Source organism: Triticum dicoccoides, chromosome 2B (assembly GCF_002162155.2).
Source record: "Triticum dicoccoides isolate Atlit2015 ecotype Zavitan chromosome 2B, WEW_v2.0, whole genome shotgun sequence".
NCBI lineage: Eukaryota > Viridiplantae > Streptophyta > Magnoliopsida > Poales > Poaceae > Triticum > Triticum dicoccoides.
The window spans coordinates 741,302,030-741,321,699 of NC_041383.1; the positions used below are offsets into that span (position 1 = coordinate 741,302,030).

The 19,670-nt window shown below is 48.5% G+C and overlaps 1 protein-coding gene and 1 pseudogene across 1 annotated transcript; both read left to right on the forward strand.

Moving 5' to 3' along the window:
- Nucleotides 1–2,881: 2,881 nt before the first annotated feature.
- On the forward strand, nucleotides 2,882–4,504 carry LOC119368541 (serpin-Z1-like). The gene is made up of 2 exons (XM_037633775.1): nucleotides 2,882–3,315; nucleotides 3,505–4,504. The coding sequence occupies exons 1-2, from the start codon at nucleotides 2,929–2,931 to the stop codon at nucleotides 4,312–4,314; spliced, it is 1,197 nt and encodes a 398-aa protein (XP_037489672.1). The 5' UTR covers nucleotides 2,882–2,928; the 3' UTR covers nucleotides 4,315–4,504.
- Nucleotides 4,505–7,572: 3,068 nt separating this feature from the next.
- LOC119361293 lies at nucleotides 7,573–12,569 on the forward strand (annotated as a pseudogene).
- Nucleotides 12,570–19,670: the final 7,101 nt, after the last annotated feature.

The following is a 19,670-nucleotide window of genomic DNA, read 5'->3' on the forward strand; positions in this document are numbered from 1 at the left end:
TATCAGGACGGGTCTCACCTGGTTTATATGAGACCAGGACTGATCTCATATAAACCAGGTGAGACCCGTCCTGATGGATGACATGTCTCATATAAACCAGGTGAGACCCGTCCTGATGGATGACACGTGGCATTCACAAATCACAAAGCATGTAATCTTCCCCCCTGATTTCAGGTGGGGGGTGGGGTAGATGCTTTGTGATTTGCAAATGCCACGTGTCATCCATCAAGATGGGTCTCACCTGCTAAACCGTGAGACCTGGTCTCATATAATTTTTTTCCAAGGACGGCACATCAAAGCGCACATTGCCTTCCATTCATCTATTATCATGATATAATTTTACTACACCATATCAGTTTGAACTATTTCATTGAGGTCGCCATATCCAAAAAATTAAGACCACACATATAATTGAGAAAATGAGCGACTTCAAATAAACATCGGCGACTAGTCCTCCTAGAAGAAGCGGAAACGGTTTCGCTAGCTCCCAACCCTCCGAGAAAGGCGGATCGGGGCGATCCCATCTGCCCCCAACCTTACTGGGCTCCAAGCCGGTGCCGCCGGTCCCTGCCTCCTTCGTCCGCCGGTCCGACAGCGGGAGGGGTTGGGGACCTTGGTGCTTTGGCTCATGTCTGTAGTTAGGGTTGGCCTATTGCTTCCTTGGGGAGCTATTTCCATGGAGGAGGTGGCGCCGCGTCGGAATAGTTTGCCTCTGCTCTTCCTCCATCTCGGCGTTGCTGCAACCGGTGGCGTCGGGGGGCAAGTGGCCCGGTCGTCTCACCGATCTCTGGATCTGACGAGCTTCATGTCTGGTGGTCGGCTGTCGGCGCTCTCGCGAGTGGCGGTCGTGTCGGCTGCTGCAGGGACGGAGCTGCTTGGTAAGCATTGGGGTTAATTGACCCCAATGAAATTAGGTAAGTCTTCCTTAGTTTAGTACTAATTACTATTCATTTATGGAAGATGACCCTACTGTCATAGACATGACCCCATCAAATTTTTTTCTAGCTTTGTCCCTGGGCTGCTGTAGTTGTGCTTATTGTCTTGCAGTTTGGTGCGTGGATGACCGCAGGCGGCGACGTTCCTCTTCTTCGACTATATCGGATGAAGTCGATGACGTCGAGATCTGCTGACCACGGGGAAGATCCTCGGCCTACATGCCATAAAGACTCGGTCTCATCGCTTGCGGCGACCCGCTTCATCGGCTTAAAAAGAATCTTTTTATGTGGTGGTGCTTTCCCAGATCTTGGTATGACGATTGTTCTCATCTTTTTTAGGCGTTGCCATGGCGGCGGCAGAGGACGTTTGTGGACTACGTTTCGGCGAGGCACGAGTTTTTGTAAGGATGGAATAGTAGTTTTACTTCTTGTGAAATTCTTTGTGCAAAGTTACTTGACAATCATTTGTGTCTCGCATGATGACCATATGTGTAATCTCTGCGAATAGATTGTCTAATGATGGTTACTTAAAAAAATCGGAAATGTTAACGCCCACACGTGTGGGCGTTGACCATCTCGACCACACGCATCCATCACCGTCCAGTACTATATGCACGAATCTTGACACAATCTGGCTGATTTTCTGTGCCACGTAGGACAAGGCGTGTGTGTGGTGTGTGACATAGTTTGCCCACACATCCGTTTTACCACACGGAGGGGCCGGTGTGTGGGCGTTTAGCAGTTCACCCACACACCAGTTTTCAGTCACGCACAAAGGCTGGTGTGTGGGCATTTGCCATCTCGCCCACACGCCCGTCTCCTCTCCCACACGTAAGCTGCTAGTTGCCATGTGTTTTTGCAGCGCACATGGCAACTGCCTCTAGTGTGCTTTATAAGCAGGTGGCAACTCTCTTTTTTTACCCGAATTGCCATGTGTTGTTGCAGGGTACACGGCAACTGCCTAGTGTGCACGTAAGCAGATGGCAACTGTCTTTTACCGAGTTGCCATGTGTTTTTGCATGGTACATGGCAACTGCCCCAACGTGCACGTACATGGCAACTGCCCTAACGTGCACGTAAGCAGATGACAACTCTTCCTTTTTACATGGCAACTGCCCTAGCATGCTTGTGAGCACATGGCAACTCTCTCAACTGCCTAGTGTTAGTATGTGACAACTTCTAAAGTTATGAAATCATGGCAACTACATTAGATCAGACCATACATAGCAACTGCAGTTGAGCAACCATAGCAACTGCAGTTGTCCGACATGGCAACCGTAGTTCAGCGACATGGCAACTGCAGATAAACGAACATGGACGAGGGTCTGGACCATGGCAACTGCGGGCGCGCGGTGGGCGTCACGCGTCGCGTGCGGGACCAGAAAGGTACAAGGCCTGACATACGGGCGTGTGGGCGTTATCAACTTCGCCCACACGCACGCATGTGAGAAGGTTCAGGAGGAAAAAAAAGATATATGTGGGCATTAGTTGTTTTGCCCACACGTAGGTGTGTGGGCTGGTTGCTGTCCATGCCACACGAGGCGTGTGGCACAACTATCCGATACACCACACGTGTGGCAGTTATCGGGACCCAAAAAAATTCATCAACGACTAGTCATCTCGTCAGAAATAAAGACAGGAACGTGATCAAGCGTGACGGTTGCCCGACCCGCGGCGATCGTCAGCCGACCGATCGGCTTTGTCTAGTGGGCGCACGCTCAGAAGATCGGTGACATGTCGCTCTACCGTATAGTACGCGTTGTACATTTTCTGACAAAGAAAATAAAAACCATTTATTCTAGAAAACTTCATGGCAAAGTAATATCATTCCCGGCAATAAATACCAGCTATAGAGTAAAACCCTGGAACTTAGTGAGGAAGGAATTTGAGTTATAAAACCCCAAATCCGTTCCTAGTTCCGGTAGACCTCGCCACTGCCTCTCCAGTCTCAATTCACTTGTTACCCACCCCTACCCCGCACCGCTCCTTGGAGATGGAGGACCTCGCCGGAGCCATCAGGGACCTGGCCGCCCTCTCCACGCGGCTACTCCTTCAACTCAGCGGCGACGGCGAGAAACGCAACCTGGCCATCTCCCCGCTGTCTATCCACTCCGTGGTCGTTCTTCTCGCCGCCGGTGCCACGGGCGACACCCTCGACCAGATCGTCTCCTTCCTGGGCCTCTCCGGCGGTGCAGCGCATGCGGCCCTCGCCTCCGAGGTGGCCACCCTTGTATTCGGCAGGGACGCCGGCGTGGAGCCCCAGATCCAGTGCGCCGTAGGTGTTTGGGTGGAATCCTCGCTCCGTCTGAGGTCCGCCTTCGCAGACAAGGTCACCTCCGAGTTCAAGGCCGGGGTGCGAGCCATGCCATTCCGAGAGAATGTACGTAATTCTCCACTCAATTGATTATCCGTCTGGCAACAGCATTTCTCTTAATTTCTGCTGTAATTCAGATCTTGCTTAGCTAGTTCCTATCCTACACCACGGTCCACACATATACAGAAAAATGTCGATCGATCATACCGCTATTGCCTGTATTTTTAATTTGTTTTGTCCAACTAATTAATCAAGGTGGAAGAGGCGAGGGTTGAGATCAACCGCTGGTTTGAGGACAAGACAGGCGGCTTCATCAAGGACCTCATGCCAGAAGGCCACCTCGACGCCATCTCGACGGTCCTCGTCATCGGCAACGCGCTCTATATGAGGGGCACATGGCTAGATCCGTTCATTCCTTACAACACACTGGACGACGACTTCTTCTTGCCCGACGCCGACGGGAGCCGTGTGCGCGTGCCGTTCATGACGAGCACAAACGATCAGCGCATCAGCTGCCATCCCGGCTTCAAAGTCCTGCTGCTGCCCTACGAGAGCAAAGGCAACCACGAGTTCAGCATGCACATCTACCTCCCCGACGAGCGCAACGGCCTGCAGGCCCTGGTGCGCGAGATCAGCTCCTCCGGCACCGCCGAGTTCCTGGACCGCTGCGTCCCAACACGACACGTCGCGGTGAGGAACCTGAGAATCCCAAAGTTCCAGGTGTCATCCAAGATAGATGCGCGAGATGTGCTGAAAGGCCTTGGTCTGGAGCTACCGTTCCACTTTACATACGACTGGTCGGAGATGATCGAATTCTCAGAGCCAGCGCCGCCTGTAGCGGTGCAGAACGTACTCCACGAGTGCGTCGTGGAGGTGAACGAGGATGGAACAATGGCCGCTGCGGCCACTGAAGCTGATTTAATGATGGGGTTCTCCATCACGGGGGAGGAGGAACCGGCGGCTCATGTTGACTTCGTGGCAGATCACCCGTTCCTGTTCCTAATCAGGGAGGACAAGAGTGGCATTGTTCTTTTTGCCGGGCAAGTGGTCAATCCCCTGCTTTAGCTAGTCCACCAGTACTGTTCTTCTGCTAGAAATCAATTACTCCCTCCTTACCGGTTTAGACTAGCCACCGTGGATAGTAACATACACAAGTGGATAGCAGGGTTTTCAACTAAAAAATCTCATGAGTGGTGGAATAATTTTGATAGTTTGCAAAAGGACTTAATAAATGCACTCGATTTTTCTCAAATAATTGTGTTCTCCAATGAATTAATTGCAATACATGCATGTGTGACCAATAAATAACTAAGAACTTTTACATGCATTGATGAGTTTTTCATTTAATCCTTGCATGCAGTGATTTAATGCACCTCGATATCTGACTGTGTGCTGGGAAGCCATAGAAATGAGACTTATAAAACGAAAAACGAAAGTTTTGAGATAAGCCCTATAAACCGGAAAGGAGGTAGTAGCTACAAAATGGGTTCGTATTGTGGTTTGGTGTGTGTAATAATGAGAGTGCAATTCATTTTTTACGTCCTACTAGTTTCGTTTGTGACAGTGAAACTTGTGCCACAAATTACCCCATCTTAATTGAATTTATTTTACTTCCCGTCTCTCTGTTGATTGCGCATGCCATGTCGATGGTTTATTTTTCTTTGGAATTTTTTGTCTGGTTTACTTCAACTAAACCGAACCCAACATTCCCCTTCGAACAGAGCCACCTCCTCTCAGGTGTCGATGGTGGCGCATGCCCCGAATGCCCACGGCGTTGGACTTCCGTTGTTGCATCCACCGGTCAATCATAAAAGGCTTTCACCTATCTTTTTATATAAAGCAACAACCATCATGCAAGCATCCGTATACAACACACCATCACAGGCACACACACCCAAGACACGATACGAAGGAGCTGACGAATGGCAAGACCACCTTAGACAAGTTTGAGCAAACAACAAGTGGACAAATAGAGCATCACTAGGAGTCGATGGAGCTCTCAATCGTGAATGGGCCATGCAAAGAGATGAAACCGAACGACAACGGACCATGGACTCCAAAGTGGTGCCTTTAAGAAGGGCACGCCATTGGAGCACCGCCACTGCCTGATCCAAAGGATCGAGGTTTTCACCTTGAGCAACATGAAGGACAAAGGGCCATCGTGGTGACGCCTTCAAGAAGGGGGTGGAACCCAAGGACGCCATCGGCTTGGCCAAAGACAGACAAGGTTTTCACCCCGGACAACACCCTTCGCCTCTGAACTAGGGCACACCCCGTCACGAGAACGCATGCTACACCACCACCGTAGAACATCGATGACTAGCCTCCATGCCACCCTTGCGGCCATGGCATCTATCCAGCCAACACCCGAGCCGCGAGCTCCGCTCACGAGCACCAAAACTGCCACCACCAAGACCGCCGCCTTGCATCCAGACACCCTAGATACAACCGAGGCCGAAGCCACCATCCCGAGCATGCACCACCACCAACACCATGCCGCTCACCGTGCCAATGCCACCACGAAGGTCCATGGCCACACTGATGCACCTGATGCCCGTGCAACTCCCCAGCCGGGTGGCGCCAACCCACTCCCGCACCTACACAAGGAGGGGGATTGAAATGACATTTGTAACACCCTCATTTTTGGCCCTTTTCTTTTCTTTTCTTTTCTTTTGAATTTCTTTGGATTTTTTATTTGGATTCCTTTTGGTTTGACTTTGTGCTCTTGAAACTTGGGAAGATCATCTCTCCTTCTTCTCCCAAGTGGTTCAACCCTCTCAAATCTCTCCCAGAATCATGTCATTTCCATCCTAGCCCAACCCTAAATTCTATTCCTTCATAATATTCCTTTTTCTATTAAAGGAATAATCCTGTTTGCCCTAGGTTGGGAAGCAACCTATATTTCTGTCATTCCCAAAATTCCCACAAAATTCTCATAAATACTTTGACTCATATGGACCTTGGAGATGTAAAAATATTCAAGATTTCATGCTCATGGTGAGCACACCATCCAATCTTTGTTTCCGGACTTATTTTCAGGTTGTGAAGCAACTATATTTTCTATTGCCCCATAATTACTGAAATTTTACTAAAACATTCTACCACCCATATTACTTTCCTCCACAAGATTTGGGCTAATTTAATCTAGCCAATTTTCCCCAGAAAATTCCCAAAGTTTCTGTCTAGCAGGAATCATTGTGAAGGAAGTACCATTTATAATTGTCCAAATGGTATGAAATTTTTACAGTGCCTCCATATGCCCAAATCGTCACTCTCCACCAAATTTCAGTTCAATCCATCAAGGCATTTTAGCACAACTTCCATTTTCATTTCCTGTCCGGTGGGCAGTTTGTGAAGGAAGTGCTAGTTAGACCCCTCCATTTGAGCTGATATTTAGCCAAGATTGCCACCTTAGTGAGCGATCAACCTCAGCCAAATATCAACTTCTCTCCCCAAATGAGCCTCCGCCAACTCACTACAAACACTTGCTGCCAGAAAATTCAGTTGATGTAACCGATCAGCACAAAGGTGCTTTAGTCAAACCACGCCCATAGTGGAGCTCCAATATGTAGGGTAGATCTCCCAGACAACTTTTCCTAGGCTTACAAGCCCTCAGAGCGCCATGCCATGCGGTGGCCACGCAGGCTGGCATGACAATGCCGTGCTCTCATCAGCTAGCTTCGGGATCGATCTTCCCGACTGTTCCCTCACGCCCTATGGTGCCGTCCATCCTCTCCATCGTCCACCTGGTCCTCCAGACCCTATCATTTTGAATTATTTCATTGGGGTCACCATATCCAAAAGGTTAAGATAACACATTTAAGTGAGGAAATGAGAGGCTCCACATAAACAATTGGCGACTAATCATCTCCACAGAAATAAAGACAGGACCGTGATCAAGGGTGACGGTTGCCCGATCCGCGGCGATCGTTAGCCGACTGATCGGCTTTGTCTAGTGTGCGCACGCTCAGAAGATCGGTGACATGTCGCGCGTTGTTTATTTGCTGATAAAAAGAAAATAAAATCCATTTATTCTACCCCCTATATTCACTTTTGTAAGTCGTTTAGGACAGCTGAAATTGAACTGTTTTAGGTGTTGCCTTAAATGTCTAAAAGGTTTTACAAAAGTGAACAGAGGGAGTAGAAAACTTCAGGGCAAAGTAATATCATTCCCGGCAATAAATACCAGTTATAGAGTAAAACCCTGGAACTTAGTGAGGAAGGAATTTGAGTTATAAAGCCCCAATTCCCTTCCTAGTAGCTCAGATACAGCTAGCCACTGCCACCGAGACACCCGCCCCTACGCAGCACCGTTCCATAGAGATGGAGGGACTCGCCGGAGTCATCAGCGACCTGGCCGCCCTCTCCACGCGGCTCCTCCTCCAACTCAGCGGCGACGGCGAGAAACGCAACCTGGCAATCTCCCCGCTATCTATCCAGTCCGTGCTCGTCCTTCTCGCTGCCGGTGCCACGGGCGACACCCTGGACCAGATCGTCTCCTTCTTGGGCCTCTCCGGCGGCGCTGCGCATGCGGCCCTCGCCTCCGAGGTGGCCACCCTTGTATTCGGCAGGGCCGACGGCGTGGAGCCTGAGATCCGGTGCGCCGTAGGTGTTTGGGTGGAGTCCTCGCTCCGGCTGAGGTCCGCCTTCGCAGACAAGGTCGCCTCCAAGTTCAAGGCCGCGGTGCGAGCCATGCCATTCAGAGAGAATGTACGTAGTTCTCTACCTACTTAATTGATTATACGTCTGGCGACAACCTAGTTCATATCCTACTTTTCCACACATATATAGAAAGAAAAATGTCGATCGACCATAGTGCTATATAGTATTGTCTGTATTTTTAATTTGTTGTCGTGTCCAATTAATAATAATTAATCAAAGGTGGAAGAGGCGAGGGTTGAGATCAACCGCTGGTTCGAGGACAAGACAGGCGGCTTCATCAAAGACCCCATGCCAGAAGGCCACCTCGACGCCACCTTGACGGCCCTTGTCATCGGCAATGCGCTCTACATGAGGGGCACATGGCTAGACCCGTTCGACCCTGAGTACACCCAGGACGGGGACTTCTTCTTGGCCGACACCGACGGGAGCCGTGTGCGCGTGCCGTTCATGACGAGCAAAAACGACCAGTGCATCAGCTGCCACCCCGGCTTCAAAGTCCTGCAGCTACACTACGAGAGCAAAGGCGGCAGCAACCACCGGTTCAGCATGCACATCTACCTCCCGGACGAGCGCGACGGCCTGGAGGCCCTGCTGCTCGAGATCAGCTCCTCCGGCACCGCGGAGTTCGTGGCCCGCTGCGTCCCGGCGGCACGACGCGTCGAGGTGGGGAACCTGAGGATCCCAAAGTTCAAGGTGTCATCAAAGATAGACGCGCGGGATGTGCTGCAAGGTCTTGGCCCGGAGCTGCCGTTCCGCTTCACACACGACTGGTCGGAGATGATCGAGTTGGCAGAGCCAGAGCCGCCTCTAAGGGTGCAGAATGTGCTCCACGAGTGTGTCGTGGAGGTGAACGAGGATGGAACCATGGCCGCTGCGGCCACTGAAGCTGATGATGATGTTGGGTTTTCTCCGTACGGAGAGGAACCGGCTCGCGTGGACTTCGTGGCGGATCACCCCTTCCTGTTCCTCATCAGGGAGGACAAGAGTGGCATTCTGCTTTTTGCAGGGCAAGTGCTCAATCCCCTGCTCTAGCTACTCTAGTACTAGTTCTTTCTGCTAGAAATCCCCAAAATTGATTCGTTTTGTGATCTGGTTTATGTAAGGATAATTAATGAACAATCATTCGCTCTCGTACACCACAATCTTTTTGCATTGTTGGTGGCTCATGCCAACTTTCAAATTTGTGTTCAAGCATACACCAACAACCTTTCCCCGCTTGCTCACAGGGTGATTCATCTGAAGCAGTCAATATTTATCGAAGGCGGCAACATTTTGAACGGCACTGTAATCTTGCACGAAGTGGTGCATGAGCTCAGGGCCTCGGTGGAGTTAATCATCTCGGATTATTAGATGCACTATGTTGTCACATCTAACTCCGATGCTAATGATTTTATGTGGAGATTCGTGAGGATTTTGTTTTCCCTTTTATGTTTGATTGAGTCAATAGATGAGACATAGTCTTGCAGCACGCCGTCCTACTGGTGGCAGCGTTCGTCGCTGCCATTTGTACCATGTCATCTCAACAGTCAGAACATCCGCCCTCGTCACGACGGCCCTTGCAACATGTCGCCCAACCGCTTGCAGCACATTGTCCCACTAGTCGCAGCGTCCACGGTTGCTAGTTTCAGCATTTCGTCTCAATGGTCACAACATTCGCCTCGTCACTCGCAGCACGTCATCCCACTAATCATATCATCCGCTTGTTTGCAGCATGTAGTCCCACTAGTTGCAACATCCATGTCGTTTGTTCCCAGCGCATCTCATAACATCTGTCAAATGCATTCAAGAACGGAACATTGAGGATAAGGTATTCAGGATCACATTGGATAATGCAACATCTAATAATTCAGTGGCAGCAGGATTGAAGCACAATTTTGTGGCCGAGGATGCTCTTTCGGTGAGTGGAATATTGTTGCACAATCGATGTGCAACACATGTGATAAATTTCATTGTCTAGGACGGGTTGGATTTTGTGGAACCAACTGTCAGCAATATTCGGGAGAGTGTGAAATACATGAGATCATCCACCGCCTATAAAAGAGTTCAAGGAAGTCATTGTTCAAGTCGGCCTCCTTGTTGGTAGGTGGCCCACTTTGGATACACCAACTTGTTGGAACTCCATGTACCTAACAATTGAGAAAGCCATGGAGTACACAAGAGCATTTGATTCCTTGGCTAGCCGATATTTGAATTACACATATGCTCCATCTTCTGCTAAGTGGGAAAGAGCTGCAATACTTTGTAGGGTGTTAAGTGTTTTATGATGCAACCATTATCACATATGGTACATCATACCCCATCTTGAATTTGTACTTTCATGAAATGTGGAAAATCAAGTGAACTCTAAAAAAGGAAGCCTCTAATGCTGAACTTGGACCGGTGGTTGCTGGCATGAAAAAAAGGATTTGGTAAACTAAGCTGCCCTAGTCGCTTGTTTGTTGTAGCTTCTCTGAAAAGCATGAGCGCAATCACTAATCTAGTTGATCTACAAGAGAGCAAAGTATTAATCACCCTCGCTTTGCATGTATTTGACGAGGAGCATGAGTTTTAGTTTCTATTGAATGCTGAACTAGTGAAGCGGTAGATTGTTTTGGACCTAGACTGTTTTGTAAGCTTAGGTTCACACTTGCTCCAGATACTCTTTCAACTATACAAGGTAGTTAGATCATCTCAGTGATCTTCTGCAGTTGGTCTTATGTACCGGTGTATTTTCATTTGCTTGCTCTACATAACTAGACACCTTTTCTTGGAGTATTTTGTCTTTTGTTTGGTCTGGCTTGTGATAATGTGCATATAATAAATAAAAAAATGCTTCGATAACTTGCAACATGGAGCTCCTCCTGGATTGTTCATGATTCTAAAACTTTAGGAACTTCATAATTTTACTGCCATCCACTACAAGTATCAGTTGTGCATATGTTTTCAACATTGGTACATTAACATGTGTTCCACAAAAGACAGAGGTACACAAGAATCTGGCCTACACAAGAAGCTAGCTACATAAGGAATTGTTCTCTTCTTGACGAATAACTCACTTGACTGATTTTCTCAGTCTCTTTGTCTGCTATCAAGAAAGACATAATACGTATGAATGATGATGCATGTGCAACACTAAATGTGCCCCCCCCCCCTCGTTTGTAGTTCTTTTTCCTGAACCTGGAGGTGTGCTACTAAAGTAATCTTCATCCTGAAAATAAAAGCAACTATTGAATTAATATGCTCCCTAAAAAGACATGCACCAGGTAAATGGATCCAGTTATCCAAGTAGAATGAAAAGCATCTGTTCATGGAATTTTAAGTGACAATTTTGTTGTTGGGGAATTGTCTTGGGCATCATTGTCAGAATTATTATGGACATAAAGTTTTGGTTTCTAAATTCAACATGAGAGTTTCCTTTCTATGAAATGTAATATTATGAGCTAGTAATCCAGTTCATGATTTTGTCTGCTGCAATGCCTATCTATTTAGCACAAGCATAAGTTGTTGTACAACTATGTACATGTGTAGGGTCGAACCTAAGAACCTAAGGGTTACACTTTTACCCTGTTGCACTGGTGCGACCCAAACCTTTAACATGAGAAACACGTACAGGTTATGAGGTTCAACACCAGGGATGGCCGGACATGACCACTTAAATATTGAGTTGCTAGATTAGAAGCATCGCGGGTGCCAATATTAATGGGATCAACTGAGATTTATGAAAGTTATTTTTTAATCCAGCAGTGTGGGCATACGCCTCAAGGATGCCATGAAGGTTGTGAAGATGGTTAGCATCGGTACGCAAAACAATAATCGTATCGTCTGCATATTGGAGGACCATGAAATTTTTAGTTGCAGGTTGATTAGTGGGCAATGAGGGGAGTCCTTCATCATGGAAAAAGTTTGTGATTGATTGAAGGAGATGAACCACTAGAACGAACAAAAGAGGGAGAGGGGCTCATCCTGATGATAATTAAATTCAGTAACTAGGACGCCATTCAGAAGACCGGTGAAGAACCTAATTCTAACAGTCGCTTCATCTAGTTAATCCAGTGAGAATCAAAGCCATGAGTGAGCATGGCCAAAATAGTGTGGTGTTCACAGTGTCAGATGCTTTCTTGAAATGAAGCTCGATGATAACCACCCTATTACCGAAAGCATGACATTGGTGGACAACTCTTCTTCCCAATATGAAAATTTGCATCCTTCCTACATAAAGTTTTGAGCAAACAATGAGTTTCAAATTGCGACGAATCTGAAGAACAACCGTACAAAATGGAACTCACCCCGTCCTTTCTCACTTGTAGAACACCCATCCAGGATGTTTCGCCGTGCTCGAAATGAGGTACAGCACCAGCCACAAGAGGTGGTCACACTTGATGATAGGCAGAGGCGAGACGACGAGCTTCTGTGTGAGTGTTGAGCCCGCCGACGAGCATACGTGGTTGTACCTGCAGTCGGTCGGCGGGTGTGATGCGAGCGCCAAGAGGAGGGGGACATACTTAGAGGCGGCACAGAGTGGCCGAGGGGGCTGCGGTTCCGTCCCTGTTGAATCACTGCAAAATGCGACGGCATTGGTGACGGGGTGCGTCAAATCCGACAACGGGGGTGGCGGACGTAGATCCGTTGATTTTGGCGATGGCGACGATGAAAATCGAGGCATGGGAGAGTGTGGCTAGAGGCGGCGGGTGCTAGGGGGCCGGGGTGGCGCGTGGTGGCCGGCGGAGGCATGCAAGTAAGGCGGCCCTGGAGTGGATGTGGCACGGGGTGGGGAGGGTTTGGCCGATGGGGGAGGGCGAATTTTTTCTAAGTACACGTACTCGTTCACTTGGGTGATGGTTATTAGCACACTTTGGTCTAGATAACTGGGGAACGTTCGGTAGGGAGGGTGGCATGGCATGCGCAAACGTTTTAGACGACATTTTTAGTTGTGAGGGAAGGGCAGTTTCTTTAGAGCGACATGGATTTCTTCATAGAAGACATTTTGCATTTTAAAACTGCCATATTTTGATTTTTATTTACAACTAAAACTATCATAAAATGATGTTTGCTTGTCATCCTCTCTGAGCGAACGTCCGCTGGGTAACATGGCCGTCATTCTATCTCTACGAATAGGATTTCAGCGCCGTACTCAGGCCCCGCCGCGGCACTGCTGCTAACCTTACTGTACGTATCGTACATGTATGATCTATATCTGCAGGACGTACACTACATTAATGAAGCATATCCATCCACAGGCTGTGGTCAGCTTGTGGTCGTCTCATCACGCACCCTGCGCTAATGAACCATCAATGTCTGGTATTACATTTTGCGACACTGATCGATCTTGTGTGATGAATGAGATAATATCGCGCGCTGATGAGCGTATATCTCAAGAAAGATCGCGGTCCATCTCTTGCAGCCCTCCTGACCCTGGCCCCGAGCCGCGATGTATATAAACCCGACGTGTCTGCCATCAGGCAACGAGAGAACAAGGCCGGCCTGGTAGGTTAATCAGTGCTCGTCCGACCGACGACATGCCGAAGCAGCAGAGGTACAGAGGAGTGAGGCAGAGGCACTGGGGCTCCTGGGTCTCCGAGATCCGCCATCCTCTCCTGTACGTCCGCAAACTGTATATTCATCTCTGTCGGTGCAGTCTGCAGTTTTCTGTCAATGGTGCTCGCCACGTACGATCGATATGTACTGATCTGTGTTTGCGTTTTTGTCTGTGGTGGGTGCAGGAAGAAGACTAGGATCTGGCTGGGCTCGTATGAGACGGCGGAGGACGCGGCGCGGGCGTACGACGAGGCGGCGTGGCTCATGAGCGGGCCCGCGGCGCGCACCAACTTCCCCTCGAGCGCCCCCGTCGGCGGCAGCCTGTCCCCGGCCCTGCGCGCCAAGGTGGAGAAATGCTGCATGCCGACGGCGAAGGGCGCCGAGATTACCGGGGCGGCCATGGCCAGAGGCTACGCCGCCCACCGAAACAAGGTCGAGGAGATCATCAAAGGCGTCGACGAGGAGGAGGAGTGCATCGAGGAGATGATCAGGGAGCTCACCCACTACGGCTCTGTGGAGATCGTCCTCTCCTCCGCCTGCTCCAGCAGTCCAGCTCCGTAATCTAGCTTGCTGGTCATCGACCAGCCAGATCGATCCCTTCGCTAGCTAGCTGGTCCATGCCCATCTTCCATTCCTTTGTCGCCTCTCTCCTTAGCTGTTTTGTAACACCATTAGCTGCCATGAATCAGCACATGCTATGTACTCTATTAGGGCATCTCTAGTCCATCCTCCAAAAATCAAATATGGAAGATATTTTTATATACCCGCAAAAAAAAGATATTTTTATACGGAAGATATCTTTATATGGTAAACGATTGCTGCCGGTTGACCGGCTGAGTTTTCAGCTGGTCGCTCGTGCCTCGCTACGCTGCTGCGGGACCAACCCCGTGCGCCAGGTGCCACGCGGACCCTATGGCCCCCATGCACCGTTCTCCATCCTTATACCGTAGTTCCTAAGAGGAGGAGTAGCAACACTTTTCGTTTTTCCTCTCGGGCTTTGCTACATGTACCTAAACATTCTAGGTAAACCTACGTAAGAGCTGGTTTGTCATGATTTGATAAGAAGAAAGAACTGCTCAGGCCCCACCCCATGAAATTTCGGGGGGAGGGAGGGGGGGGGGTAGAATTACGCCTCGTTCCTTGGCTCTCCCAGACATCGCCCTGGCACAACCTCCTCCTCCTCCTTACCCATCGTGGCCATGGTCGCTGCCATCGAAGACACATGATTCACGACCGGCTGCGTCCTCCCTTCCTTCTGCATGCGATGGTTGTAGCTGCCGACAACCACCCCCTTTCCGCCTGCGAACCTACGACTGGCCATGGCCGGTGTCGCTGCGAAAACCGGCAGATCTCGGGTAGGGGGTCCCAAGCTGTGGATCTTGGAACGATAGTGAACAGGAGACAAATGGCGCGATGTTTACACAAGTTCGGACCCTCTCAAAGAGGTAAAACCTTACGTCCTGCTTGATTATATTAGTGATGGAGTATTGGGTACAGGTTGATCTACCTCAAGATCGTATGTTGTGCTCTAAACCCTAAAGCTAGTAATTGCACGGACTAAACCCTCCGGCTTATATAGGCACCAGGGGTATCTAGGGTTACACATGGTTGGTTGCCAACTAGGGATAAACATGCCGACATGTGAAGTAGTCCTTGAAGTACACGCCAAATCTTTGGCTAAGTCCGTCTTGGTCATGCTCAAAGTTGGAGGCCTCCGTAATCCTTCCTTGTGAGATCAGTGGGTCGTAAGCTCGGCCCATGGACGGCGGGCCAACCAGGTTGGTACCCCTTAGTCCAGGACACCATTAGTAGCCCTTGAATTTGTCTTTGGAGCTGGGGACAACAATCTTCCTCAGACCAATGTCTTCGGCTTGACAGTCGAGTTCCTCCTTCCAAGTAGTTCTTACGAAAACTCAAGATCCTCTTTATTCAAAGCAATTACCGAGCTTCCCATTAAGCGAGCCACCTGCCGACCACATGTTTTGAGGGTTCCACTTTGGCACCCGAAGTCTTAAGATAACTTAGCCTCGAAGGCCTAACGTATAGGTTTGAACAGTGTTCTGGCCTGACAACTTTTACCGAACCGTCACCACCCACAGCGCTTGAGCTAGTTATTGTATCTCGAATTGCGGCCTGAGGTAGCACCCTCATTGGCACGTCTCATCAAAGGAGAGATCATGCTCCGTATTTTGGGGAATATCATCAAAGGTTGCTTCACCCCATGCGCACATAACGACACCAGAGATTGGAACATGGCGATTTAGCTGGCAAAGTAAAAGGGACCTTCGGCCTTTCACTGCCCTATAAAGGCCAGGGGTAGCAATTCTACCATCCCCCATGCTTCCATCATGCGCCACTGCTCATAGCCACCAGATCAGCGTCTGGATTTGTTTCCAATCTTCTCGACCCTCGTCCAGCACCCTCACCACCCACCAGCGATGCCACCTCGGAGGGCAAGTGGGTGGTCTCCACTAGGCATGTGCATTCGGTTAGACCGAACAAATTGGTTCGGTGCCTTCGTTTATTTTGAATTTCAGTTTTATGCTTTTCCTGACCAATCGGTCTTTGAACAAATCAGCGACCAAGACTTTGGTCAACCGTAAAATCGGTTCGGTCCGTGGTTACTACCGAAGAGACCCAATAGTTTGACTAGGAAGAAGAAATCGGGGGTCCAATCTTGGCCAAGAATGTGAACGAGCGAACATGAATTAATTGAAACATATGTAACTCTGATGCATCATCGGGAGCAGGCAGCCGACCATGAAGGGGTGCTGGCCGCGAGCCCATGATTCCACGAACACGTCGAAGGGATGGAAGTTGCACTACAAAAAAAAGACACACCGCCATTTTGGGTCGAACGATTTTTTTCCTGTCATGCTTATGACACTTCTATGATAATAATTGTGACAAAACCCGATATCATCATAGATGTGGTGGGCTCCTACTTCTATGACAAAAAATCATGCCAGATAATGGGCTTTTCGTCCTAGGCGGGCCGGAGACGCAGCTGCATGACATTCTTTGGACCGTCCATGATGGAAAAAACCATGGTAGAAGCGAGGGAAGGAAAATATCGGGGAGTTTCAGGTTACGGTGGGTGGTCGGGGCCGAGTGATGCGCGTTTCTCTCGTACATGTACGTGCATGGGTGCAAGGCATTGGGCTATAACTGAACCCGAGCGAGGCATTCGCCTACTGAACCCGAGCGATTGCACTGCAGGCTACGCGTTACTGAACCCGAGCGATCGATCGATCTGGCTATTAACTAAAGCCGATCGAACCTGCTGCCGCTTGATGAACAGTGAGCGTTGTTGTGGGTTGGATGAACAGTTTCTGGTGGGGGTTGTATGAACAGGACCCCGTGGTAGTAGAGGTCGTTGCCGCTGGATGAACAGGACCCCGATCGAGCCGGTTGGGGGTCGACGAACAGGTACCTGTGGAGGGCTAGATGAACAGGCCCCCGTGGAGGGCTGGTTGAACAGTAGCCGGTGGAGGGCTGGATGAACATGTTGGGGAACGTAGTAATTTCAAAAAATTTCCTACGCACACACAAGATCATGGTGATGCATAGCAACAAGAGGAGAGAGTGTAATCTACATACCTTTGTAGACCGAGAGCGGAACTGTTAGAACAACGCGGTTGATGTAGTCGTACGTCTTCACGGCCCGACCGATCAAGCACCGAAACTACGGCACCTCCGAGTTCTAGCACACGTTCAGCTCGATGACGTCCCTCGAACTCCGATCCAGCCGAGTGTCGAGGGAGAGTTCCGTCAGCACGACGGCGTGATGACGATCTTGATGTTCTACCGTCGCAGGGCTTCGCCTAAGCACCGCTACAATATTATCGAGGAGGACTATGGTGGAGGGGGGCACCGCACACGGCTAATAGATCTCAAGGATCAATTATTGTTGTTTCTTTGGGGTGCCCCCCTGCCCCCATATATATAGGAGCAAGGGGGGAGGCGGCCGGCCTATGGAGGAGGCGCACCAAAGGGGGAGTCCTACTCCCTCCGGGAGTAGGACTCCTCCTTTCCTTGTAGGAGAAGGAAAGATGAGGAGTAGGACTCCTCCTTTCCTTGTTGGAGAAGGAAAGAGGAGGAGAGGGAGAAGGAAAAGTGGGCTACCCCCTTTGTCCAATTCGGAGCAGAGGGGGGGCGCAGGTCTCCTTCCTTTTGGCCTCTCTCCTCTATTCCCGTATGGCCCAATAAGGCCCATATACTCCCCGGCGAATTCCCGTAACTCTCCGGTACTCCGAAAAATACCCGAATCACTCGGAACCTTTTCGAAGTCCGAATATAGTCGTCCAATATATCGATCTTTACGTCTCGACCATTTTGAGACTCCTCGTCATGTCCCCGATCTCATACGGGACTCCGAACTCCTTAGGTACATCAAAACTCATAAACTCATAATATAACTGTCATCGAAACCTTAAGCATGCGGACCCTACGGGTTCGAGAACAATGTAGACATGACCGAGAACTATTCTCGGTCAATAACCAATAGCGGAACCTGGATGCCCATATTGGCTCCTACATATTCTACGAAGATCTTTATCGGTCAAACCGCATAACAACATACTTTGTTCCCTTTGTCATCGGTATGTTACTTACCCGAGATTCGATCGTCGGTATCCAATACCTAGTTCAATCTCGTTACTGGCAAGTCTCTTTACTCGTTACGTAATGCATCATTCCGTAACTAACTCATTAGCTACATTGCTTGCAAGGCTTATAGTGATGTGCATTACCGAGAGGGCCCAGAGATACCTCTCCGACAATCGGAGTGACAAAACCTAATCTCGAAATACGCCAACCCAACATGTACCTTTGGAGACACCTGTAGTACTCCTTTATAATCACCCAGTTACGTTGTGACGTTTGGTAGTACCCAAAGTGTTCCTCCGGTAAACGGGAGTTACATAATCTCATAGTTACAGGAACATGTATAAGTCATGAAGAAAGCAATAGCAACATACTAAACGATCAAGTGCTAGGCTAACGGAATGGGTCATGTCAATCACATCATTCTACTAATGATGTGATCTCATTAATCAAATGACAACACATGTCTATGGTTAGGAAACATAACCATCTTTGATTAATGAGCTAGTCAAGTAGAGGCATACTAGTGACTATATGTTTGTCTATGTATTCACACATGTATCATGTTTCCGGTTAATACAATTCTAGCATGAATAATAAACATTTATCATGAAATAAGGAAATAAATAATAACTTTATTATTGCCTCTAGGGCATATTTCCTTCAGTCTCCCACTTGCACTAGAGTCAATAATCTAGTTCACATCAGCATGTGATTCAACACCAATATTCACATCTGTATGTGATTAATACCCATAGTTCACATCGTCATGTGATCAACACCCAAAGGGTTTACTAGAGTCAATAATCTAGTTCACATCGCTATGTGATTAACACCCAAAAGAGTACTAATGTATGATCATGTTTTGCTCGTGAGAGAAGCTTAGTCAATGGGTCTGTCACATTCAGAGCCGTAAGTATTTTGCAAATTTCTATGTCTACAATGCTTTGCACGGAGCTACTCTAGCTAATTACTCCCACTTTCAATATGTATCCAGATTGAGACTCAGAGTCATCTAGATTAGTGTTAAAACTTGCATCGACGTAACCCTTTACGACGAACCTTTTTTCACTTCCATAATCGAGAAACATATCCTTATTCCACTAAGGATAATTTTGACCGCTGTCCATTGATCTACTCCTAGATCACTATTGCACTCCCTTGCCAAGCTTAGTGGTAGGGTATGCAATAGATCTGGTACACAGCATGACATACTTTATAGAACCTATGGCTGATGCATAGGGAATGACTTTCATTCTCTTTCTATCTTCTGCCGTGGTCGGGTTTTGAGTCTTACTCAATCTCACACCTTGTAACACAGGCAAGAACTCTTTCTTTGACTGTTCCATTTTGAACTACTTCAAAATCTTGTCAAGGTATGTATTCATTAAAAAACTTATCAAGCATCTTGATCTATCTCTATAGATCTTGATGCTCAATATGTAAGCAGCTTCACCGAGGTCTTTCTTTGAAAAACTCCTTTCAAACACTCCTTTATGCTTTGCAGAATAATTCTACATTATTTCCGATCAACAATATGTCATTCACATATACTTATCAGAAAGGCTGTAGTGCTCCCACTCACTTTCTTGTAAATACAGGCCTTTCCAAAAGTCTGTATAAAACCATATGCTTTGATC

Coding starts and splice junctions, on each gene's coding strand:
- LOC119368541 (XM_037633775.1), top strand. CDS start 2,929: ATGGAGGACCTCGCCGGAGCCATCAGGGACCTGGCCGCCCTCTCCACG. Junction 3,316..3,504: donor CCATGCCATTCCGAGAGAAT/GTACGTAATTCT, acceptor TAATTAATCAAG/GTGGAAGAGGCGAGGGTTGA.